This window comes from Helianthus annuus, chromosome 17 (assembly GCF_002127325.2).
Source record: "Helianthus annuus cultivar XRQ/B chromosome 17, HanXRQr2.0-SUNRISE, whole genome shotgun sequence".
In the NCBI taxonomy this organism is placed as follows: Eukaryota; Viridiplantae; Streptophyta; class Magnoliopsida; order Asterales; family Asteraceae; genus Helianthus; species Helianthus annuus.
In genome coordinates, this window is record NC_035449.2 from 163,571,777 (window position 1) to 163,598,435 (window position 26,659).

The 26,659-nt window shown below is 40.9% G+C and overlaps 2 protein-coding genes across 2 annotated transcripts; one reads left to right on the forward strand and one right to left on the reverse strand.

The window, feature by feature from the left end:
• The first annotated feature begins 2,319 nt into the window (after positions 1-2,319).
• On the forward strand, positions 2,320-3,675 carry LOC110925173. The gene has a single exon (XM_022169141.1). It carries the CDS (start codon positions 2,320-2,322, stop codon positions 3,673-3,675), a length of 1,356 nt encoding a protein of 451 aa, XP_022024833.1.
• Positions 3,676-23,551: 19,876 nt separating this feature from the next.
• On the reverse strand, positions 23,552-25,306 carry LOC110925174. Its single transcript, XM_022169143.1, has 2 exons — positions 24,898-25,306; positions 23,552-24,780 (listed from the first exon to the last, which is right to left on the reverse strand). Exons 1-2 carry the CDS (start codon positions 25,304-25,306, stop codon positions 23,552-23,554), a joined length of 1,638 nt encoding a protein of 545 aa, XP_022024835.1.
• Positions 25,307-26,659: the final 1,353 nt, after the last annotated feature.

A 26,659-nucleotide genomic window follows, 5' to 3' on the forward strand; every position in this document is an offset into this window, starting at 1 on the left:
AGGCACTTTGGTGTTGTTCCGACTAGTAAGGAACCACCCGATCCGGATAAATTCCTTAAAATAAGACATAACTTCATAAAAACCTCTGGCCACGGGGACCGTGTCCAGGTCAACACGCCCCCGTGCCCACCTAAAGATTATTGTCTGACTTTTGGTCAGAATACGGACAAAAAGTTTCAGAATCATGTCTACACACGGGGTCGTGTCCAGCGTGCTGTCGTTTTCTATAAATGCAGCAAGATTCCTACACACTTGGACTCATTCCAAAGACAAAGATCTGGTGGGATCTTCACATATACCCTATAAGGTATATTCTATAGAAGGTTCTCAACAACCATCTTGTCTTTTCTACTTTTGCCCATTGCCTTGTTCTTCATTTTCTCCTCAAAAGCTCCATTAAAACTTGAAATCTCCATTATTCCAAGCTTTATTGTTATCATTGTTAGGTTTTTATTCAAGGAATCTCTTCAAAAATAAGTTTTACAACACTATTTTAAGTTATTTCTGCTTAAAAATGCTTGAAAAGTCAGAAAAACAATTTAAAACTGCAAGATTCCTTATTTCAAAAACCTACAGAGAGGTGGACACGGGGCCGTGCTCAGCGAGCACGGTGCTGTGGCCGGTGTAACATCCGTAAAAAACGGGTCTCCGAAATCCGACCCGGATTGTAAAACCGGACCCTTTTAACAAAAAATACAAATAAGAATTTATATTACTCTATTTTGTTATGTAATTAATCGTCACATGTTGCATCGGATTAAAACCGGAATTCAATAGAGGTTCATAAACGAAACCCGGTTAGATCAATTTAAAATTTTAGAGGAATTAACTAACTACGTTAAAAATGGTAGTTAAAACAAGATTTAAACTTAAAAGGGTGAAAATTGTCAAAATATCAAAGTTCTAGAAGGTTAGGGGAGTTGTTTTGTAATTAATGGAAACCATAAATAAACAAATCAACTAACTAGGTTAGTCAACTCGGTTAACTCAGTTAGTTATTTTCTATAACAGGTTAACTAGGTTAAACCTAGTTAAGTTAGTATATATTTTAATTAACTAGGTTGATGTTTATGGTTAGATTGGTTAGTAAAAGAACAGGGACTGATTATGTTATAATTGAAACTTAAAATTAAAGAAAAATATATGAGGGTTGCTGGTCTCGAACCAGGAGTCCTCTAAAACAACAAACAACCCACAAACCGAGCTGCATGTTTGTTTTTATGGATCCTGACTAGTTATAAACATAGTTTAGGTTTAGTTAAAAATAAATATATTAAACAAAATCGGGTGGGACGGGATTCGAACCCAGATACCCGAACAGAACAATCCACAGCAGCGCCGGCTGAGCTGGAAACAGTTAATGAAGATTCTTGGTCCGCTTTTTATTAATACACATACTGAATGCGCTGAATCTGCTTCTCCTTCATCGTTTCCATGCACAATGCGACCCGAGAACCCATAAACAACCCGACCTTGACTGATCTTTACCGTATCACGTCGTTTGAATGGTATATTGATTCCGGATGATTCGTTGTTACGAGGAAAACGGTTTCCTATCATTTACTGGTCTTAAAACAATCATAATTAAACAAATAAAGATCGAATTTATTATACTTTTAACACCATTAACACCTTCAAAGAACTCCAAACGTTTTTTGTATAATAGATCGCATCAGCTTATAAACCTTATACCATTCGGTTTTTAGAAGTTTTTTACACAATTTCTCACTCCCAATTCCCATTAACAATCGTTCAAACTCGCGAATTCAAGTGAAGAACACATTCTAGAGCTTGTAACTTTTGTGGACGATATCTCCTTCAATTCTTTACCTTTTCAGGTGATTCCAAAGCCCAACTTGCTTAATTTTTCGTTCTCTACAAAAGCCCTCTATCAATTTCAGTGATAGAAGGCTAATTTATCCGAATTTAATTTTAGTTGAAATTAGGGTTCTTCATTCATACAATTTGGGGCTTAACATTTAATCACCTATATCACTTTAGTTTTTTTTAGTCTGTTCCCCTCCCCCTCCTTCTCCCCCCATCTCTCCGATTGCTGGCAGCTCGACGAAGAGGAAGCCGTCGGATTAGCGTGCGAGGTCACCGGTATCTGGTTTGACCTCTCTCCCTAATCTGATTTCCAATCCTTCCATTCGCTGGGTGGAATCAGTGTTTTACCTTCGGTTAGTGTTACCGGAACTTATTGCCGGAGGCTCGACGAAGTGGTGGTCATCGGGATAGCGGGCGAGGATTGTTGTCCTTTTCTTCTATCTTAATTCCCATTGCTTCCATTCGCCGTCCTGGGATATTGTTCCTGGTATTATGGAGTCGACAGATGAGATTTGGACCGATGTGAATGATCGGCGGAAGCCGAAAAGACAGAACTATGTCGACAAGGATAAATCTGTAAGGCTCGACGTCACCAAGTTTTTTATTTCTAACCTCCCACCGGGTTGCAGACCGTGGGACGTAGCAGACTTTGTTAGGGTTTATGGGGAAGTCAGCGGTATGTATATCGCTAGGAAAAGAGATAAGGCAGGCAACAGGTTTGGGTTTCTGAGCTTTAAGAACGTCAAAGATGCAAAAAACTTGGAAAAGGCTCTTAATGGTTTAAAAATGGGAGGTCATAAGCTCATGGTGAACATCGCTCGTTTTGCTAATGAGAATATCGGTGTCAGAGAATCTGATGGTAGACCGGGTATTAGGCTGGTCGGCATGAGGGATGGTGACGGAGGCACTAATAAGAAGACAAGTGGGTTAAATGGGGCAAGAATTGCTGAGGATACCAGGGGTAAGGCTAAGCTGTTTACAAAGGAGGGGATTTCTTACAAGGATATGGTGGCTCCTATGAAGAAGACGATTTCGGTTATTCCTGATTGTTCGGGATCTCAGGAACCTATGAGGGTGATCGAGGTCCATAAAGAAACTAGCGCTTTCTTTGCTTTCCAGGAGAGGGCGGTTATTGGTAGAGCGGTGAACGTTAGAATGTTGGCAGAGCTACAAAACTTGTTATCTTCTGTTGGTTATGGTAAGGCTAAGGTTTATTATGCGGGGGGTCTATATGTGATTATTGTTTTCCTTGAAGTCTTTGAGGCTATGGATTTGTTTAACAATAGTAGAACTTGGGATGCTTGGTTTTCATCTTTAGACATGTGGGTAGGCCAGTCTCTACCATTTGAAAGGATTTCTTGGATCAAATTCGTCGGTGTGCCCGTTCACCTTGCGGAAAATAAAGTTTTCGATGATATGGCAGAGCATTACGACAAGGTGGTTCACGGGTCCCAACTGTCTGCTGAGGTCAGAGGCCTTTCGATTAATAGGGTTGGAGTTCTTGTTGGTCATGGGGAACCTATTTCGGATTCGGTGTTTCTGAGCTGGCATGGTAGAAAATATAAAGTTTGGGTCTTGGAGGAACAAAGGGAATGGGTTCCGGATTGTATTGTGGAGGATGAGAGTGAGGATAGGGACGACGATATGTCGGTGCCATCGGTCGATGATGTGCCAGAGGCCGATATTCCGGAGCCACCGGAAAACATGGAGGAAATCAGACAGGTGAGAGAAGGGCTGGTAGGTGAAAAGGAAGGTTTGGGCGGCAGATCCGAAGGGGCAGGAGTGCATGGGAATTCGGCGGCACGTGGGGACCGTTTTAAGGTTAGGATGAATGATTGTTGGAGATAGGCAATTTCCTTGTGAAAAAAAGTCTAAAAAGAAACCTTTTAAATTATTGACTGATAGGCATTTAAAAAAGCCTAGTTTGGCGAGCCCAAGTGTAAATAACAGGCCTAGGAAAAGATCCTGTTTGGATATGTTGGATCCATTTATCTTCTCTGTTGGCGATAATTCTCAGGAGAATGTTAATTCGCTTGCTGGGAATTGTAATAATAAGGATTTTGACCTAAATGAAAGGGCTTATACTGGGGGTGATGACCCTGCTCTTTCTTCTGGGGATACTCTGGTTGCTGATTCTCAAGTCAGAGGTAATGAAGAAGCAGCAAGGCATGATGAATTGGAGGAAACAATCCGTATCGGGAAGATTGTTGGTGTGGATCTCTCCGATCACAGAAACTTGGTGGAAGAGAACTTGGCTAATGGAGGTATCAATGAGGTTAGACAATGAATTTTCTCTCTTTGAATGCTAGAGGGATTGGGGGTTCGATTAAAGAAAGATGGATTAAAGAGTTAAGGATGGTTAATAAGGTCGATTTTATGCTTATTCAAGAAACAAAGCATGAGGATTTGTCTGGTGTCAATCTTGTTAATTTTTGGGGAAATCACAATTTTTGGGATGGAATATGTGGAATCGACAGGATTATCAGGTGGGCTATTAAGCATTTGGGATAAAGGCGTCTTTGAAGCCATGAACGTGGTGAAGGAGAGGAATTTTTTACTGGTTAATGGTAGATTGAAAGGGCCCCGAGATGAAATCAATATTGTCAATGTGTATGCCCCTCAAAAAACCGCGGACAAACTGGTTTTATGGAACCGAATTAAAGCGATTTTGGATGGGTTTCAGGGTTTATGGGTTATAGCTGGGGACTTCAATGCTGTGAGAACTCCTGAGGAACGGAAAAATTATAGTTTCAAAAATTCTTGTGCTGTGAATTTTAATGATTTTTATTAACTCGTCGGGTCTAGTGGAATATGAGATGAAAGGAAGGAAGTATACATGTGTTAGAAACAATGGGAAGAAATTGAGTAAAATTGATTGGTTTGTAGTTTGCCCAGAATTTTTATTCAAATGGCCTGATGCTTGCTTGAGGGGGCTTCAACCGACGTTATCTGATCATTGTCCTCTTGTCCTCACTACTGTTAAGAAGAACTTTGGTGCGAAACCGTTTAGAATTTTCAACTCTTGGTTAGGTGAATCGGAATTCCAGGAGACAGTGGAAAAAGCTACGAATTCTCTGGGTCCTAGTGTTGGGGCGGCGGATTCTAGTCTTATGAAGAAGTTTTCTCTTATTAGGAATGCAGTCAAGGAGTGGAGGGCTGATTTTCTGAATAAGAAAGGAGAATTAGTTAATAAAGTGAAAGAGGAGATTGAGGAGCTGTAAGAGTTAATGGAAGAACGTTTTTTAGGCGAAGAGGAGGAGTGGGTTTATATGGAAAACAAGAAACTCTTGTTGGAACATGAAGAAAAAATTTATGCGGACATGAAACAGAGGTCGAGAACGAGATAGGCTTTAGAAGAAGATGAAAATACGAATTTTTTCCACGCTCATGTCAATATGAGAAAGGTTTCTAATCAAATCCCAGGTCTAAATGTTGGCGGTAGATAGATAGACGATCCGGCGGAAGTTAAAAGAGAAGTTATGAAGTTTTTTAGAGAGAGATTCAAAGAAGTGGCTAAGGAGAGACCGGGGTTGGTCTGCAGTAATCTCAAAAGATTGAACGATCCTGATAAAGAGATTCTTATCGAACCTTTCACTGTCAAGGAGATTAAGGATGCGGTCAACGAGTGTGGAGATGATAAAGCGCCAGGTCCGGACGGGTTGAATATGAGATTCATTAAGAAGTTTTAGGGGTTGTTTGAAGTTGACTTTAAGAATCTGATGGATGAATTCTTCGAAAAAGGGAACCTAAGTATTGGTTGTGGGTCTTCACTTATCACTCTTGTTCCGAAAGTTAAGGATCCGGTGGACCTTAAAAACTATAGACCTATTAATTTGATTGGTATCATTAGCAAGGTGATTTCGAAGGTGTTGGCTAATCGGATCAAAAGAGTCATCGGTTCAGTGATCTCGGAATCTCAATCGGCTTTTGTTAAAGGTAATTTTATTCTTGATGGCCCGCTTTTGATTAATGAGATCTCTAATTGGGGTAAAAAAGTGTAAGAAAAAGGTGTTCTTTCTTAAAATTGACTTTGAAAAAGCGTATGACAATGTAAACTGGAATTTCTTATTAGCTACGATGAGTCAGATGGGGTTTCCTGATAGATGGTGTATGTGGATCAAGGGTATTTTAGAATCGGCCAGATCCTCTGTTTTAGTTAACGGATCTCCGACCTTTGAATTCCAATGCTTTAAGGGGTTACGTCAAGGAGATCCTATTTGTCCGTTTCTTTTCATCATGGTTATGGAGGTTCTTTCATGCATGATCGAGAAAGCCAGAAGTGAAGACGCTTTCTTGGGTTTTCAAATTCCCGACGGGCCGTGTGTGTCTCACTTATTCTATGCTGATGATGCGGTCATTCTTGGGGAATGGTCGGAGTCGAATATTAGGAATGTGGTCAGAATCCTCCGGGTTTTCAATATTTGCTCGGGTTTAAAAATTAATTTGGATAAATCTAATATTTATGCGATAGGGGTCCAGTCGGTAGAGTTGAATTTGATGGCATCTAATGTGGGGTGTAAGGCTGGAAGCTTTCCGTTCAAATATCTAGGCCTTATGGTGGGAGCCATCATGAATCGGGTAAGTAATTGGAAACCTGTTTATGATGTTTTTGATGCCCGTTTGGCTAAGTGGAAGGCTAAGTTGTTATCTATTGGCAGAAGAATCACGTTGATCAAAGCGGTATTGGAAAGTATTCCTAATTACTACTTCTCTCTATATAAAGTGCCGGTGCAAGTGGTTAACGACCTTGAAGCAAAGATAAGGAACTTTCTTTGGGGCAGTGATGATTCGATTAAAAAACTTCATTGGGTGGCGTGGAATCGGGTGGCGCTTCCAACTAAGTACGGTGGTCTCGGGCTTAGTAAATTAAGAAATATAAATACGACGTTGTTATCCAAATGGGGGTGGAGGTTTTTGGTTGACAAAGACAAGCTATGGGCCAAATCTATGGAAGCTTTACATACGGTTAGAAATAAAAACAATTTTTTGCCCGTTAAAAAGACTCTTTCGGGGGTTTGGTATAATATTGTGCAGGTATTAATAAATCGAAGGTCGACGGAATCCCGTTAAGACAGTTTTTCAAGGCTTAGGTGGGGAACGGGCAGTCTACGGCTTTTTGGTTAGCCGTTGGTCAGCAACAATCCGTTAAAAGAGTTGTTTCCTAATCTGTTTCAGCTGGAAAAAGGAGAAAGGTTGCAGAGTTAACAGGTGTATTATCGATAATCAGCATCTGAGCTGGAGATGGAAAAGACCGATTGTGTCCGAAGTTGAAGTTAACGAGCTTGTGAACCTGTGTTCGCTTTTATTGCCGGTGGATCTGAATCAGAAAAGTGAGAGTTGGAGCTGGATTGGAGCCGCAGACAGAGAATATAGCACCAAGGCTGTTAAACACCTCCTTGATTCTGAGAGGCTCTGCTCGGAGGTTTATGTTCCTGAAGTATGTAGATGGATCCCGAAAAAATGCTCTATTTTCATATGGAAGGCTGAAATGGGAAGGTTAGCGACAGTGGATGAGCTAAGGAAAAGAAATATTAGTGGAGGTGATCCGGTTTGTTTGCTGTGCGGTGAGGCGGACGAAAGCATTGAACATCTCTTCACTAACTGTGATTATGCCTCTATGTTATGGTCTTACATTAGTAGTTGGTGTAAATGCCAAAATATTGTGGTGTTTTCGTTCAGGGATCTTATCGAGGCTCATAATCATGTGGGGTTGGATGGTCAGAAAAAAGAAATCGTGAAAGGTCTTATCAGAATTGGATGCTGGAGTCTTTAGAGGATGAGGAACGAAGTTAGGTTCAATTCCAAATCCGTCAGTTTAGAGCACGATATTAGGGAGGTTAAAAATTTAGGCTTTTTGTGGTACAATGCTAGATCCAAGAAAGAGCGTATTCCTTGGTTGGATTGGTGTAAATTTGTAAATATGTAACGGTTCTTTTGTCTTTGGGGCTGCCTCGGTTTGAGGTAGCGTTTTGTTTTTTAATGAAGTTTACCTTTCCAAAAAAAAAAAAAAAAAACAATTTGGGGCTTTTAGGTCTAGACATGTGTTTTGATGAATTTGAGGGTAGAATACTATAATATATCATGTTAGAATAATTTGGGTAATTTTTGGGAATTTTTAGACACCATTGAGATTTAATATGAATTATATGATTATATCATTTATTAAATCAAATAAAAAATACAAAACTTATAGAAATCAAATTCCATAAATATTTCCACTGATTTTTATAGATTATACAAATTTCATGGAGCCTTTATAAAACTTTTCTATACTTTTGGGAATATATAAATTTAAATCGGATTTATTATGGTTTATATATATATATATATATATATATATATATATATATATATATATATTCTAATCACTTAAAAATACTAGATTATCACAAATAGATTTTATAAATACTTTTATTAATTCTTACTGGTTATATAATTGTTTATAGTTTTTGGTAACTATTATGCAATTAAAGAATTTGTGAAATTGTTATACCAATAATTTCCACTACAAAAATTATTATTTTTAGAATTAAAATATGTAATAATCATTGAATCTATTACATATGATTTATGAACTTATTTAATTATGGTTTTATCACATATTTGAAAACCATTAAAATAGTGATTTTATGATTTTGTCACTTTAATACATTCTAGAAGCATATAATTGATTTGTTTATTTTGGTTGAATAAATATAATTTGATATAATTCTAAGTCCCCCAAATCGGAGAACCCAATTTCCTAAAATCAATAGGTTATCCTTACGTTTAGTGTTTCCTTTATTTACTCTGCGGTTATTATTTAGATATAAACCGTTCCTTTTCGTGCGGTGCATTCTCGTGGATTAACTCTTCGCAACCTGTGAGTAATCTCTTCCACTTTCCCCTTTTTAACTTTTCAAATTTTGGGGTGCATCATGTTACACTTTTCGATTTACTTAACATGCTATGATCAAGTGTTATTATGTGAACATCTTATGTGTATTCTATTATTCTAGATGCTATTTGATGTCAAGTCTATTGCATGCTATTGTGTCTAGTGGATCCACATGGCTGACTAGGTTCCCCACAACCATGGGTTGTAGCCTAGTATCGCCAATAGTATTAGACTCCCTCCTCGGGGCTTGAGCCTAATGCACGCTATTATCAGGAGTCTATTTATTTTGGTTGTTTGTGTTGTTATTGATGGTGTATTCTTGTTTGGTAAATTTGGATTTATGGATATGTTTACTATGTTGATGATATGAGACCATTTACACACTAACCTTGAGGTGCATGTTAAAAATATCTTTTTTAAAGAAATAAATATAAAACTGTTTTCTATAAAACGGAGGAAATTATTCACCAACATATTTGTTGACCCAAAAATATATTTTTTCTAACGTGGTGCAGGTTTTCAAAGTTGATGATCAAGTGATGTGGACACGTAGCATGTGCCTTAGGAAAATAAATTGAATCTTGATATGTTTTTTTTTGAACAATGTATGAACAATTTTGATTATTATATGATATGTGACTATTTAAATGGATATGCTTTAAATATTGAAACAATAATTAGTTGTCATGAGCTATGGGCAATCATCATGCCCCGTACTTTTCCGCTGCGGGTCGGGGTGTAACAGCCGGAGTACTATTTCATTAGTTTGAAATTTCTTTCGGTTTGTTTCTTAGAATGTCGAGCAGAAATAACGAAACATCCTCAACACACTCCAGGAACGACCGACGAGGAAGAAGATCATCGGTAGAAGACTCTCTCGTCAACTACGTGTATGCCTTGAGAGAGGCCATCGATGAAATGATGGGAGTAGAGGAAGCCTTGGTTGACTGTATAAATCATTTAACGGTAGGACTAGAGGTGATGTGTGCTAAACAGACTATAAAAATTAACCAAATTAGACTCTCTATGCTAGACACTAAAAAGCTTTAAATCTAGACTCGACCTAAACCACACAATCGGAAAGTGTACCGATCACTGTAGTATGACTTAAGGAAGTCCAGATATCGAACCACGAGAATCTATTTATCACGTAAACTAGACTCTAATAGACACTGATAAACACGACTGAAACTTGTTTAATTGTTTTTTTTTCGGGGGGGGGGGTTACGGAAAATCTAAGGAAATCTATTTAAACTAATTATTAAAGTAAAGAGTGAATTATAACTAGACTAATACGAAAGAAGGCAAAAGGCTTTTCTTATATGATGAACGAGACCACCTAGACTAGAATCCTGGATTGCTTTTAAAGAATTACCGATTAAGTTAAATGCATGAATTATGGAACCGGGATCTTATGATACTAAACCTATTAAGACACCAACTAAGCCCCTCAACCCTTCTCGAGGTGAAACTTATGGCGCTATCTAGGCCGTTAATCCTACCGGTTATTAGACGTCTTTCCAGTTGTCTAATTATTGTGTAAGTACCCTAATGTTGACCTACTCTTTTCCAATTATAGATCTAAGGTAGTTTACCTTCTTGATATGACTTGATAGACTAATAAACCGACGGGGCAACTAAGGCACGACCTTTTCCAAGGACTGTCTAAAGCAATTCGCCGGGTAAGACCTATCAATAGCCCCGCACCTTCTAGCTATTGGAACTAGTAGAACACTAAAACCTTGTAAATCACTAACAATTACTTCTAGGGTTATTTGCGCAATTTCACCCTAAAGAGTTAAGATTTCTTACGTGATATAGATACTCACCAAAATCCTAAACCCTAGCATGACTCTATTCTGTGATATAGACCGTCACCAAGAATCGTACGAAGCAAGTGATAATAATAAACCAAATTAAAGCACGCATGTACATCGAATCAATAAACCAAACCTTTTACTAAACACAATCAATCCATAATATTCATGCAAATAACGAAAAAGGTAAAAACTTTATATTCATCCATTCATCAAAGTCTAGGTGGCATAAATGTTTAGCTAAGCATGTCAATAAACGAAAACAAATCAAAGATAATCAAACATGAATTCATTGTAACAAGTTTTAAGAAAGAAATCGACAAAACAAGGGACTGGAAAAACCCGAGAAAGTCATCGATTCTTCGTCCCGAACTCGTACCACTGATTCGTAAGCTTCAAGATCTCCAAAAGTGCTCAACGAATGCTCCAAAATCGCCCAAGATTGCTCTCCGTTCGTAAATTAGGGTTTATGATAAGTTTCTTGGGATTATATAGCAAACCCTAAAAATTAACAAATAATCGCCGTAAACACACCCTGTCGCGTCGCGCAATGGGTAAATGTCTTTGATGTGGCGTAGCGCTACGGTATGATAATCCAAAAATTATTTGTTTATTGGTAGCGGGGCGCGACCATGATGTGCTGCAGCTGTGGCGCAGCGCGACAGCTCCAAATGGACAGACTGTTGCATGAAATTTCCAGCTTCAACTCTCAGAAACTACAAAATAATTCTAACTCTTTTATCAACTCGTTCCGGGACTTGGCGTTTCAGCATTATGGCTCGTTTTCACTCCATTTTCAGCAATATTAAGTACCAAGACCTGGAAAACACAATCTGATCAATAGTATGCACATTCTAACTAAAACGGAACTAAAAATAACGCAAAACCATACAAACTATACACGAATAAAGGATGTATTTTGCAATATATCAAATATCTCCACACTCACTCTTTTTTCGTCCTCGAAAAAGAATTATGCAACGTAATCATAGATAAATAGTCACTCGGGTCAAAAGTATATTTATATTTTAATAAAACCAAAGCTTGCGTTAGCCGCGATTGCGAATATACTTGTCCCTTTAAACCCAAATCCGGTCTTAAGCCCTTATCATGTGAATTTAATTTAAGTGCGGTCAATCTACCTAGGGCCTCACGCTAGAATCTACGGTCCACTTACTCCCACCTCAAGCTTATAGAACTAAAGGAACGATCACTGGATCAATTCCCAACCGCCTTATATCAAAACCAAGAGAATTTACAATCAATTTTTTTCCTTTTTCCACTTTTTTTTTCACTTTTCTTTCTTTTTTTTTCTTTTTCAATGAGCGTAGACGTTGCTTTCCCTAACAAGAGGCATTCCGGCTGTAGAGTCGCTATCCCCAACTCGGATTACTTAGGCTTCGGTACTTTTTACTTTTCTTTGCAAGGTCGATTTCACACACCCTAGCGGTAATCCGGTTGTAAAGTCACTATCCCCAACCCAGACTGCATAGAACTGTGCTACTTTCATTCAGTTTCCAGCTCATTATTTTTTTCACTATTTTTTTTCATGATAAAAATTATAACGGTTTTAACTTATAACGGTACTCCTTATACTCTTATTGGCGGTTTCAATTTCCCACATCTCCCAGATGAAAACCCACTAGTAAACCGACAATTAAGGTAATCTTAACTGAAAGGGACCTAAAACCAAACCCGGGCCTATCCACATATCTCTAACTAGACACAAGCTCGATTTATTTAATCTCATATTATTATTATTTGAACCAAAGCAAAAACTCATCTTTTCTATCATTTTCCGTATTATTTTGCCAACTTCTTTATTCAAAAGACATTTTTCAGATTTTTCAATTTTTTTGGATTTTTCAAATTTTTAATTTTTTTTTTGTATTTTTCATACTCGATTATTTACAAGTATCCCATCCCCACACTTGAAGATTGCATTGTCCCTAATGCAAGAACGGAAATACGACTCAACGATACCTAAGAAACTAGAAACGAACGACTAAAGACGAAATACATAAATAAAATACAAAAGAATACAAGGGAAATGACTTAGCTGTATATGTGAGACTGTCAAAGTGCCAGTCGTTTCCACATAAGCCCTCCAATTCGAAACGCGCTCAGCAAACAACTCCTAACCTCGGACACGCGAACGAAAGCGGCTACTACAATCAACCTATCAATCAACATCACAAACTAGCAAAACATAATAATATATATCATCAAAATATCATCAGTTTCAACCACATACCAACCCAACCTGCCCAACCAACATTCTACCCAAAAACATGAACTTAAAACATACCAAGGGCTGCCATGAACTAACTTGGCTCATTATCTAGCCGAACAAAACTGACCGGACACATGACACCACTGACTCAACAAGACTCGTCACGACTCACTGACTGACTCAACAACCTGCAACTGAACCGAAAAGAACCCTAAAAAAACTAACTAAAACGGATCCAAACATGACTCGAAACATGTGACAACTCGAACCCTTAAGGTTAGTAACGCTGAATAGTGTGACCTTAACTCCTTATTATTCCTCTTCTTTGCGTTAATATTCTGCTTTGTGATAACGCCGTTAACCTAATCGTAGAATGACTAGGTTAGTTAACGCAACATAACTCTGTTAGTGTTGGGCCGCACATATAATAGACTAATTAATCGATTGATAAACAATATAAACTTCGGACCAAGAACCAATTCCTTCCTTAATTGAATAATCTAGATGTCCGCTAACCTTGTAGCCCAACACAAGTAATGACCGGCTTCTTCTTGTTGTTGTAAGTAGGTGATTGGGCTTGAGCCCATTACTTGTTCATCGGCCCACTGTGAGTTGTTGTAACCGGCCTGTTAGGCTAGATGTGTAATACTTGTAGGATACGTAAAAGTGCAACTATATCTCCCCACACATTATTAATTTGCGCATAACCTCACAACAAACCCTACCCTATCTCTCTCATACGTTCGGCAGCAGGAGAAACCCCCCCCCCCCACTGATCGAGATAACTCTGATTAGCCGAAACTTTTGGTTAGTGACTTCTATCTAAGGTGTTAATGGTTTTACGGTTGCATGATCTTGTTGTATGTCTTTAACAAACTAATTATTTGGCAGTAGACTTGCTTGTTTATGTGAGGATTGTCAGGGTAAATTAGACATAATAACCTGTTGCATAAGTGTTCTTGGGTTCAAAGTATGAAAAACATTTAGAGTTCCTGTGCACCTTAAATAACATACCTGACTATGTTAATATGCGATCATACCATGTATACTATTCGTTATATGTGAAAATTATGAAACAGTATATATGTTTTAGTAATCATGTTTCGGTAATCGATTTGTTCATGGGTGCACTAAGGGTTGTTAATCGATTGATTGAGGATTAACATAATGGAAAAACTATTAAAATACAACAGCACATTAATTGGAAACATAACATTAACTGGGCCGGTCAGATTTTGGTAGAAAGAAACTGGATTAGGCTATAAGGTGTTGTGAGAACATGGTAGTTGGATTGGGCCGCAATAGGGTAATGAGGTGTGCACTTCAAGCAAACGCAATTGGGCCAAGTCTATTGGGCCCCGCTGTGAAGTGAGGCTCCGGCCGGGCTGGGCTGCGTGACGGGACGCAGGAACGTTGGGCCTCTGGTCAGTGGGTTAGCCAGCATTAACGGCCTGCTAGGTTGGGCTGCGTTTGTTTATTTGAACCCACCACTAGGTTTAATGTTTTATTGGGTTTAATGTATTGATTTGGGCCGCACAGTTGGTTAAATGGGTTACATTATGACAAACGATTTCATAAATAATATGATGTATGGGATGGATAGGTTGAATATATATATTAACCGGATGGGATTATATATTAACCGGATGGACTTGGGCCATCCGGATCGGTTCTATAGTGTTAAGGGCAATCCGGTTAGGGTTAGATAATCGGATTGGGATTGTTGATTGATTCGAACCTTGTAACTTGATTGAGCTACTCGATACTGTGTGCTATTGGATCAACTGTTTGAATAATCATTGTTCTTGTTGAATTGTTGCTTAATACGTGCCATACGTGACAACCATTGATGTGATCTATGTGTAATCAAACTGTAAAACTGATCACTACCAAACACTCATCTAGGTCGTGAGTATTGAACTTATTTAACAAGTACTTAATCTTACCGAGCAAACCAAAGGTGAGTTCATCTTTCTTGAGCATGCGTCCCGGTGGTTGGGACAGTCAGTGGGTATCCTTGGGAGGGATAAGTCTTTTGGGTAAAACGGGAATGTTGGATAATATACTCTTCCTATCACCTTTAAAGTCCCTCCGTGTTGTTTGGTTACCAGGAAGGTAACATGGTATTAGTTAGTAGCGCTACTTAGGTTTGGCAACCTCACCCCGTATCTGGGAGGACGGGTGTTGAACTAATGATCTAGTCATGACCAATGCTTTGATAGGAGCATTGGAGAAAGGGCAAAATAATCAGAAGCCGTCTTGTATTGGGGTATTATCAACATTGTTTTCAACATTACTTTCGGAATTAAATTCAATGGATTAACTAAACACTTGGTAATCAATGTTTTCGTAAAACTATGAACTCACCAGCGTTGTCTGATACACTTGTTGCATGCTCGCAGGTCGTTAGGTATCTTGGATTTGGGGAACTTGCTGTCTGGAGTAGCTGGAGTGGTCATGGGTCGACTGGGAGGATTTATGCGATTGATTTCATGAAACTATACTTTGGTTTTGAAACAGTTTAACTTGGTTTACTATTTGCTTCCGCTGAACTTATTGATTTTCTTTTAAACTTGTTGAGGATGTTTTATTAATAATGGGGATTTTATTTATAACTTGTATGGGTTCAATGTAATTGGTGGCTCGTTATTGGGATGTCACACGCCTAACAGGGACACTCCCTATGTGGTAAGTTGGGGGTGTGACAGTTTGGTATCCGAGCCATTGGTTATAGTGAACTTGGTTTTAAAACGTTTTGATAAAACCAGACTATAACCGAACAGTACCGAAATCGACCATGACACTCAGCTCCAGACTGCAAGGTTCGTTTCTCATTTACTATTGCATAGTATATCTAGCGTACACTTATGTGTAACATTACACGTGACTGCACACTTGGCACAACAGTATGAGCCCTTATGTTATCGACCCCCGTTATGTGATATATTAGTGTGACACTACCCTTCGACTATTGTGATTCTTGATCCTGTAAAACCTTTCGCTTGCTATTTGAATGTGGGGAACCTTTTAGCGCAAGTTAAGAGGCACTGAGATAAGCATGCAAATCGCCTTATTATTATGGGTGCACACATAATAATAACGCGAGGTGCATGCAAGTCCCAGTGAGGCTTAACGAGCGTGGGAAGGGTTCTGCCCTATTGTGTGTAAACTTGGTAGTTTGTAGATCTCAATGTGATACTCGACTTTTACCTCATTTCGACCCTTAAGATTGTTCCCTTCCCCTATTATAGAACCATGAGTGGGCGAGGAAACGGACGTAGCAACTGTTGATTGAAACCTTGTGTGCTTACTCTTTCTGTCATTTTTTTTCCTTTCTGCGTTAATACCCTCTTTTGGTACGTTGTGAGTGTGCATTCTTTCGTTTAACTTGCGTTACGTCATCAACTCGACAGGCATGTCTGCACCGTCCGCATCTTTCGACCAATCCCGGGCGCCAGGGAAGGCACCCGCTGCTACTCACTCACCCCCGCGTCAGATGGAGACGCGTGCTGCTTATAGGAAGAGACTCGCACAGGGCGGGGAGTCGTCCTCCCGACCTACGCATGCACTACCAGTTAACTCCCTCAGCGCTCAGGCCGAGTCGGCTGTGAGTAAGGCCCTCCGAGATTATAACCAGATTCTAATAGAACAAAACCAAGTCTTAATGGAGCAAAATCAGAAATTACTAAGAAAGGTTGATACCCTAGGAGGGCGAGTGGAAGCTCAAGAGAAGCATATACAGGAACTTAATAGGAGAACTACTGACTTGAAGGCAGAAGCCCTAAAAGGGCGTGAGGTACAAGGTCTGATACTGAGAGACGCTCGAGTGGATCATGAAAGGCTTAACTCGCATGCCGAAAGGATAGGTATGATGGATTGGAGGGTCCATCAGTTGGAGGAAGCCCGCTTCGCACCTGAACCCGAGCCAGCCCCAGTCCCGGCACCTCCCGAACCAGAGGCGGAAGAGTCTGATGAAGAGCCCGAAGAGGAGGAGGAAGAGTCGGAAGAGGAGGAAGAAGAGCCAGAGGAGGTCTCGGATAATGACGGAGACGATGATGATGGTAGTGACCTCGGGGATGGTGACGTGGACGACTGACTCGTCTTTCAATCGTTTATCTAGTTATTTTTCTTTCAGTTGATTTAGTATAAACAATCATGGTGATTAAAACTTTTGTGAATATTCGATGTAGTGACTTATATGGTTTAATTTGAATGGGTTTCTTATTTTATCGTTTAAAGGATATTTCTTGTACTGAGTCGTCACCTTACCTCTTTTTACCCTTGCACCACAAGAGTCACATCTTTGACTCTACGACAGTTACCTTAATTATGGTAAACCTCTCGCTGGCCTTTGTGCTACCCGGTGCCTATTGGTTGATGCAATGCCTCTTGTTCGAGTTCGTTGGAACTCAAGGCGTGGACCAGGGTTCACGTGGGAGCGCGAGGACCAGATGAAGCTAAAGTACCCCCCTCACCTCTTTCCCAAAGATAAAGCAGAGTCAAGCAAAACTGGAGAATCTCGGGGCGAGATTCCTCTTCAAGTTGGGGATGATGTCACAACTGAGTAGAACCCGCAACAATTCTGATTTCTCACTTCGTTCCTCTCACACTTGACGCTTGCCAAATTTCGGGACGAAATTCTTTTCAAGTTGGGGATGATGTGACAACTCGAACCCTTAAGGTTAGTAACGCTGAATAGTGTGACCTTAACTCCTTATTATTCCTCTTCTTTGCGTTAATATTCTGCTTTGTGATAACGCCGTTAACCTAATCGTAGAATGACTAGGTTAGTTAACGCAGCATAACTCTGTTAGTGTTGGGCCGCACATATAATAGACTAAGTAATCGATTGATAAACAATATAAACTTCGGACCAAGAACCAATTCCTTCCTTAATTGAATAATCTAGATGTCCGCTAACCTTGTAGCCCAACACAAGTAATGACCGGCTCCTTCTTGTTGTTGTAAGTAGGTGATTGGGCTTGAGCCCATTACTTGTTCATCGGCCCACTGTGAGTTGTTGTAACCGGCCTGTTAGGCTAGATGTGTAATACTTGTAGGATACGTAAAAGTGAAACTATATCTCCCCACACATTATTAATTTGCGCATAACCTCACAACAAACCCTACCCTATCTCTCTCATACGTTCGGCAGCAGGAGAAACCCCCCCCCCCACTGATTAGCCGAAACTTTTGGTTAGTGACTTCTATCTAAGGTGTTAATGGTTTTACGGTTGCATGATCTTGTTGTATGTCTTTAACAAACTAATTATTTGGCAGTAGACTTGCTTGTTTATGTGAGGATTGTTAGGGTAAATTAGACATAATAACCTGTTGCATAAGTGTTCTTGGGTTCAAAGTATGAAAAACATTTAGAGTTCCTGCGCACCTTAAATAACATACCTGACTATGTTAATATGCGATCATACCACGTATACCATTCGTTATATGTGAAAATTATGAAACAGTATATATGTTTTAGTAATCATGTTTCGGTAATCGATTTGTTCATGGGTGCACTAAGGGTTGTTAATCGATTGATTTAGGATTAACATAATGGAAAAACTATTAAAATACAGCAGCACATTAATTGGAAACATAACATTAACTGGGCCGGTCAGATTTTGGTAGAAAGAAACTGGATTAGGCTATAAGGTGTTGTGAGAACATGGTAGTTGGATTGGGCCGCAATAGGGTAATGAGGTGTGCACTTCAAGCAAACGCAATTGGGCCAAGTCTATTGGGCCCCGCTGTGAAGTGAGGCTCCGGCCGGGCTGGGCTGCGTGACGGGACGCAGGAACGTTGGGCCTCTGGTCAGTGGGTTAGCCAGCATTAACGGCCTGCTAGGTTGGGCTGCGTTTGTTTATTTGAACCCACCACTAGGTTAAATGTTTTATTGGGTTTAATGTATTGATTTGGGCCGCACAGTTGGTTAAATGGGTTACATTATGACAAGCGATTTCATAAATAATATGATGTATGGGATGGATAGGTTGAATATATATATTAACCGGATGGGATTATATATTAACCGGATGGACTTGGGCCATCCGGATCGGTTCTATAGTGTTAAGGGCAATCCGGTTAGGGTTAGATAATCGGATTGGGATTGTTGATTGATTCGAACCTTGTAACTTGATTGAGCTACTCGATACTGTGTGCTATTGGATCAACTGTTTGAATAATCATTGTTCTTGTTGAATTGTTGCTTAATACGTGCCATACGTGACAACCATTGATGTGATCTATGTGTAATCAAACTGTAAAACTGATCACTACCAAACACTCATCTAGGTCGTGAGTATTGAACTTATTTAACAAGTACTTAATCTTACCGAGCAAACCAAAGGTGAGTTCATCTTTCTTGAGCATGCGTCCCGGTGGTTGGGACAGTCAGTGGGTATCCTTGGGAGGGATAAGTCTTTTGGGTAAAACGGGAATGTTGGATAATATACTCTTCCTATCACCTTTAAAGTCCCTCCGTGTTGTTTGGTTACCAGGAAGGTAACATGGTATTAGTTAGTAGCGCTACTTAGGTTTGGCAACCTCACCCCGTATCTGGGAGGACGGGTGTTGAACTAATGACCTAGTCATGACCAATGCTTTGATAGGAGCATTGGAGAAAGGGCAAAATAATCAGAAGCCGTCTTGTATTGGGGTATTATCAACATTGTTTTCAACATTACTTTCGGAATTAAATTCAATGGATTAACTAAACACTTGGTAATCAATGTTTTCGTAAAACTATGAACTCACCAGCGTTGTCTGATACACTTGTTGCATGCTCGCAGGTCGTTAGGTATCTTGGATTTGGGGAACTTGCTGTCTGGAGTAGCTGGAGTGGTCATGGGTCGACTGGGAGGATTTATGCGATTGATTTCATGAAACTATACTTTGGTTTTGAAACAGTTTAACTTGGTTTACTATTTGCTTCCGCTGAACTTATTGATTTTCGTTTAAACTTGTTGAGGATGTTTTATTAATAATGGGGATTTTATTTATAACTTGTATGGGTTCAATGTAATTGGTGGCTCGTTATTGGGATGTCACACGCCTAACAGGGACACTCCCTATGTGGTAAGTTGGGGGTGTGACAAAACACACTAAAGCTGAGAAAAGATACAGAAAGATCGTACCTGATTTACTTGAAAGTTGCAAGAAAAGCTCTGAAATTTTTCGTTAATGGCAAGTCCCGATTCAAAACGATATGGCGGTAGGGGTGAATCTTGGTGTTGCATTTTGTTATGTGAGGAGAACTGATGAAAATGGTGGTTGAATGAAGACAAATGGTGGAGAATCGGAGATGTTATGGTGGTTTTGGTTGTATTCGGCGGTAGGGGTGAAAGAAAAGGGTTAGGTTGAATTTTGGGGAAAAGTGATGAAAAGGGTTCTTTTAATCGACATGGGAGGGCCGTCGCGTCGCGCTAAGAGTAACGTGGTTAGCCGTGGCGTAGTGCCACGGCATGGTTCAAGTAAGAGGGGTCAGCAAAGGGGTCGCGCAGCGCGACTGTAAAGCCCAAGAGGTGTGGCGTGATGCCACGGCAGGGTTCAACACGGATATCTGACCCTAGGGGTCGCGCTGCACCACATGATGAAGGTTTTATGGTGGCGCGACGCGAAGGAACTTTTTTCACAGAATGTTGCGTAAAATTTTGAGTTTTGCGCCTTAGAAAAATTTCTAACTCTTACCAATCCTTCCCAAAACCATCCCAAATTTTTTCTAAGTGTTGGGACTTACCTGGAATGTCGTTTTCTTCGCAAATTCAGCTCCTTGATGGTATGATTCCTGCAAAATTACTCAAACACACAAAACAAAGACACGAAAAACTACGAAAACAATACGAAAACTAACGAAATTACAAACGATACATATTCTACACTTGGGATTTCATCCCAAAACACTAATTGGTGGCTTTGGATGGGATTTCGAGAGGAATTTCCTCCATCTCGTCCTTGTTTATCGCTCCTCCAATGTAATGCTTCAAACGGTGGCCATTCACCTTCCAACTTCGGCCATTCGTCTTATCCATGATCTCCATCGCTCCATACGGAAACACGTAATGAACCATATAAGGTCCCGACCACTTCGATTTCAGTTTGCCCGCAAACAACTTCAACCTCGAGTTGTAAAGAAGCACTTTATCCCCCTTGCTAAACTCTTTAACCTTCCTTAGCTTCTTATCGTGTGAATCCTTTGTTTTCTCCTTGGTTCCCAATGATCGAGCATAAGCCACATCCCTAAGCTCCTCTAGCTCATGGATTTGGAAGAAACGCTTCCTAGCAGCTTCAGACATGTCAAGATTAACGGTTTTCATTGCCGAAAGCGCTCCATGCTCTAGCTCTACGGGAAGGTGACAAGCTTTTCCATAGACGATCATAAAGGGTGCAGTTCCTAGAGGCGTCTTGTAGGCGGTTCTAAATGCCCACAGTGCATCGTCTAGCTTGTCGGACCAATCCTTCCTATTCTTACCAACTGTTTTCTCTAAGATTCGTTTGATACCGCGATTCGCATTCTCCACTTGACCACTTGTTTGTGGATGATATGCGGTGGACAAACGATGAGTGACTTCGTAGCGGGCAAGCAATTTTTCCATCAATGCATTGCAAAAGTGAGTACCACGGTCAGTAATTAAGGCTTTAGGAGTACCGAATCGGGAAAAGAGCTTCTTAAGGAATTTCAACAATACTCGGGCTTCATTTGTGGGAAGAGCTTGAGCCTCAACCCATTTAGACACATAGTCAATTGCCACGAGTATGTAACGGTTTCCTTTGGAGTTTGGGAAGGGTCCCATAAAATCGATGCCCCAAACGTCAAAAACCTCCAACACTTGGATAGGGTTTTGAGGCATCTCATCTTTGGCGGAAATATTGCCGGTTTGTTGACACGCATCACATGTCTTCACGAACTCAACGGCATCTCGAAATACGCTAGGCCAATAAAAGCCACAATCGAACACTTTTTGAGCGGTGACGTATGCACCATGGTGACCTCCCGTGAGGCCTTTATGCACATGTTTTATGATGTTCCAACCCTCCTCTCTCGACACACAACGTCTAAGGATCCTATCCCCTCCAATCCTACAAAGAAAAGGGTCATCCCACACATACTTTCTCGACTCACTAATGAATTTCCTACGTTGTTGTGTGGTCATTCCTCTCACAATATTGCCACTAGAAAGATAGTTCCTTAAATCGCAAAACCAAGGAAATCCTTCCTTCTCGGCCTTAACAAACTCGATAGACTCGTGAGGGAACGTGTCTCCAAATTCCTCCTCACGAATCTCTACTTTCTTGGGGTCCTCTAGACGTGATAGATGATCGGCCGCCACGTTTTCGGCCCCTCTCTTGTCTCTAATCTCAATATCGAACTCACTAAGTAATAGAATCCACCGAATAAGTCAGGGTTTAGCGTCTTTCTTTTGAAAAAGAAAACGCAACGCGGAGTGGTCGGTGAAAACTATGGTTTTGGACAGAACGAGGTATGAGCAGAATTTGTCGAAAGCAAATACTACGGCTAAGAGTTCTTTTTCCGTGGTGGTGTAGTTCTTTTGAGCATCATTTAGCGTTTTGCTCGCGTAGTATATAGGGTGGAAGTGCTTATCCTTTCTTTGTCCTAATACCGCTCCAAAGGCATAGTCACTCGCATCGCACATGAGCTCAAACGGCAAGCTCCAGTCGGGCGACATAAGAATAGGTGCACTCACAAGCTGTTCCTTCAAAAAGTTGAAGGCTTTAAGACACTCCTCGTCAAAGACGAATGGAACATCTTTCTCTAGCAAACGGGTCATGGGGCGAGTAATTTTAGAAAAATCCCTAATAAAGCGTCTATAGAAGCCCGCATGCCCTAGAAAACTCCTAATCGACTTAACACTCATGGGTGGAGGTAACCTACTAAAGGTATCTATTTTCGCACGATCCACCTCAATACCATCCCTTGAAATCTTATGCCCTAACACAATACCTTCCGTCACCATGAAGTGACACTTCTCCCAATTTAGCATAAGCTTTGTCTCCACGCACCTCTTTAGCATCTTCTCTAGGTTCTTCAAACACGCATCAAAGCAGTCACCATATACCGAAAAATGATCCATGAAAACCTCCATAGAACTTTCTATCATGTCCTGAAATATGGCAACCATGCACCGCTGAAAAGTAGCGGGAGCGTTGAACAACCCAAATGGCATGCGTCCGTATGCATAGGTGCCATAGGGGCATGTGAAGGTGGTTTTATCCTAGTCCTCCGGTGTTATGGGAATCTGGAAGTACCCGAAAAAACCGTCGAGAAAACAACAGAATTGTTGACCGGCGAGACGCTCCAACATTTGATCGATGAAGGGCAATGGGAAATGGTCTTTTCGGGTGGTATCATTCAACTTTCCGTAGTCGATGCACACACGCCACCCCGTGATCGTAGGAGAAGGGATAAGCTCGTTCTTTTCATTCATGGCAACGGTCATCCCTCCCTTCTTAGGGACAATCTGAGTGGGACTAACCCAAGGTGATCAGAAATGGGATATATCATCCCCGCATCTAGGAGTTTAAGAACCTCCTTCTTCACAACATCTTGCATGTTGGGGTTGAGCCGCCTTTGGGGTTTCACCACCGGTTTATAATCATCCTCCATGAGTATCCGGTGGGTGCAATAAGAAGGGCTTATGCCCTTTATGTCGGACAACCTCCATGCAATGGCCTCTTTGTTGGCCCTCAACACCTCCAACAATCTCAATTTCTCATCCTCTCCCAACTTTGACAAGATAATGACGTGTAGCTCGGAACCCTCCCCTAAGAAAGCATACTCTAAATGCGATGGAAGTACTTAAGCTCTAAGGGTGGGGGTTGGGCGGTGTCATCACTAACGGCTAAGACTTCGGGGATCAAAGGACTCCCCTCAACTTCTACTTCATCTACCCTCTTCAACTCCTCTTCTACCTTCTCTCCTACAACTAAGTCTGCTCCACTAATATACTCGAAACAATGGTTGACACACGAGATGAACGAATTCAAGAAGTAGACGGAATGACAAGGACCACTATAGTCATCCGAACCACTCGGGTGGTTCATGGAACGCTCTATCTCAAAGGTGACTCTCTCCTCACTGACCCTAAGGGTGATCTTACCATCATGAACGTCTATGAGTGCTTTGGCAGTACGTAAGAAAGGGCAACCAAGTATAATAGGGACTCCCTCATCCGCTTCCATATCCAGAATTACGAAATCAGCGGGAAACACAAATTTGTCTACTTTAACTAACAAATTCTCAACTATGCCCCTAGGGTATTTAACGGATCGATCAGCTAACGATAATGTCATTCGGGTAGGTGAAAGCTCTCCTAGGTCTAGCTTCTCGTAGAGAGAAAAGGGCATCAAATTGATGCAAGCACCTAAGTCGGCTAAAGCTCTAGTGTTGGTATTACTAGCGAATAGACAAGGAATAGTGAAAATACTGGGATCGGTAAGCTTTTCAGGAAGCTTAGTTAAAACAACGGCGGAACACCCTCCATTCAACGGGATATTAGACAATTCCCCTAACTTCTCTTTGTTCCTAAGAAGGTCTTTTAAGAATTTCGCATACTTAGGCATCGACTGGAGTGCCTCGATAAAAGGAAGATTAATCTTCAATTGCTTGAAGATATCTAAGAATTGCCTGTATTCCCTTGAGTATTTTTGGTTCCTAAGACGTGAAGGGAACGGGACTCGCGAATGGTCTACTAGGGGAGAAGGTCTAACGTCTCCGGGCATTTTTTCAACTTTCTTCTCAACTTGAGACTCGCCGGGCTGTGCGGTACTTGCTGAGCTTAGCCTCGGTTGCACTTTGCCGGGAGCCTCCATCTCGATCTCTTCATCGACAATCTCCTCATCCTCATCAACTACTCTCTCCTCTACTCTAGGGTTCCCTATGGTTTTGCCACTACGGGTGGTAATGGCTTTTGCATGAGCATTAGGGTTCTGTTGGGTGTTACCCGTGAACTGACCGGGTAATCTCTCCTCTAGTTTCCTAGATATATCTCTTACGACCCTTTGAAGGTCTTAGAAAGAGACTTGGTGGTTCTTAAGCATAAGGTCATGGTTGTTAAGTGTCTTTTAGGTGGTTTTGTCCCTAACAATTAGCTGGCTCATCATAGCTTCCATTCTCTCTAAACTACCCCCTAGATCATAACTTGAACCTTGACCTGATTGAACCTGATTATTTGAACCCCCCTCTTTGACCTGCCCATTGAACCCCTCGTTGAACTGCCCATTTGAACCCCCACCAAAGAATGAACCTTGACCCCTATTTGGATTTTGAGCTATTTGAAAACCAGGAGGTCCATTTGAGCGAAAATTGTTATTATTATTTCTCCAACCCGAACCAAAATTATTATTTTTAAACCCACTAGGTTGACCTCTACCTAGACCTCCCCCTACGAAATCAACTTGATCCTCACCAACTAACAAAGGACACGCACTCGTATCGTGACCCCCTTGGCAAAACTCACATTTGTCTACCTTAGCTTTAATCTCCTTAAGCTCCCTAGTCACGTTTTCCAACACAATGGTTAAACTAGGGTCCATGGTGACATGGTTCACCCCACGGGCGGGTGCACTAGTAGTGGTATTTGAATTACCACTTTGATACCGCTAATCAGCTCGCGACTGAGATTGAGATTGGGCAAATGCCTCGAAACACTCTAAACACTCAGCAACAGTAACAATACCCATCATATGACCCCCCGCATTAGTATCAAACTGATCACGAGTCTCTTGGGTGAGACCGTTATAGAATTTTTCACATAGGGCCCAATCGGAAAGACCATGCTGGGAGCATCGAGCGACTATGTTTTGGAATCGCTCCCAAGCAAGGTAATAGGTCTCGTTGGGCTCCATGCGGAAGGAATGAATTTGGTCACGAAGGCGTGAAGCTTTAGCGGGCGGGAAATACTTGTTCAAAAAGGCTTGACGAAGGCCCGCCCAAGTGGTAAAAGTACCGGTTGGCTGAGAGTCCAACCAAGTAGCCGCACGCCCGACTAGTGAAAATGGGAAAAGCTGCAAGTAAGTAGCATCATTAAGGGCTCCGCGAAGGCTAACGGTAGCAAGCATGCGAGAAAAACGGTTCACGTGAGCGGGAGCGTCCTCATCATCCCGACCGTGAAACTGGATGTTATTGGTTATGGCTTGCATGGCATAAGATGGAATCTGCCATGAGTTTTCATTGACTACGGGTGGGACGGTAATGGGTGAAGCAAGACCAGTAAAGCCTTGGGTGGCTTGTTGGTGGACAGTTTGTCTTGCGTTGGTCATTTGATCTAAGTTTTCTGGGGTGCTAGAGGTGGGACTATCGGGTGGGGAAGCCTTAGGTGATGTTTTAGGTGAATGGTTTGGTGAAGGTGGTGGGGTTCGAGGTGGAGTGGGTAACAGAGTGGAATCGAAGTTAGGAAATTGAGAAGAGGATGAAGAACTAACCTGTGGGCCTTGGCCCAATTGAGACGATGACTCGGTGACTGGCGGCTTCGGCAGTCCGTGCGAGCACAGATGTGGCATCCACTACAAGCAAAAACCTAGATATGAGAAAAGTAAACACTAGTCACTACGACTCAAAATAAAAATAAAAATAAAAGAAATACTCAAAACAAAACGAAACACGTAGCACGTATATGTCAATTAAGTCTATCAAAGCTAATGAACGCGATTGCCAAGAGTCCCCGTCAACGACGCCAAAAACTTGATGTGTGCTAAACATACTATAAAAATTAATTAAATTAGACTCTCTATGCTAAACATTAAAAAGCTTTAAATCTAGACTCGACCTAAACCACACAATCGGCAAGTGTACCGATCACTGTAGTATGACTTAAGGAAGTCCGGAAATCGAACCACGAGACTCCATTTATCACGTAAACTAGACTCTAATAGACACTGACAGACATG

Bases quoted from the DNA above. Each gene is read 5' to 3' on its own strand.
- LOC110925173 (XM_022169141.1), top strand. From the start codon at position 2,320: ATGGAGTCGACAGATGAGATTTGGACCGATGTGAATGATCGGCGGAAG.
- LOC110925174 (XM_022169143.1), bottom strand. From the start codon at position 25,306: ATGGACCCTAGTTTAACCATTGTGTTGGAAAACGTGACTAGGGAGCTT. The intron at 24,781-24,897 runs GTAGTTTAGAGA...TCTCTTTCTAAG, and splicing joins TTCAAGTTATGATCTAGGGG to ACCTTCAAAGGGTCGTAAGA.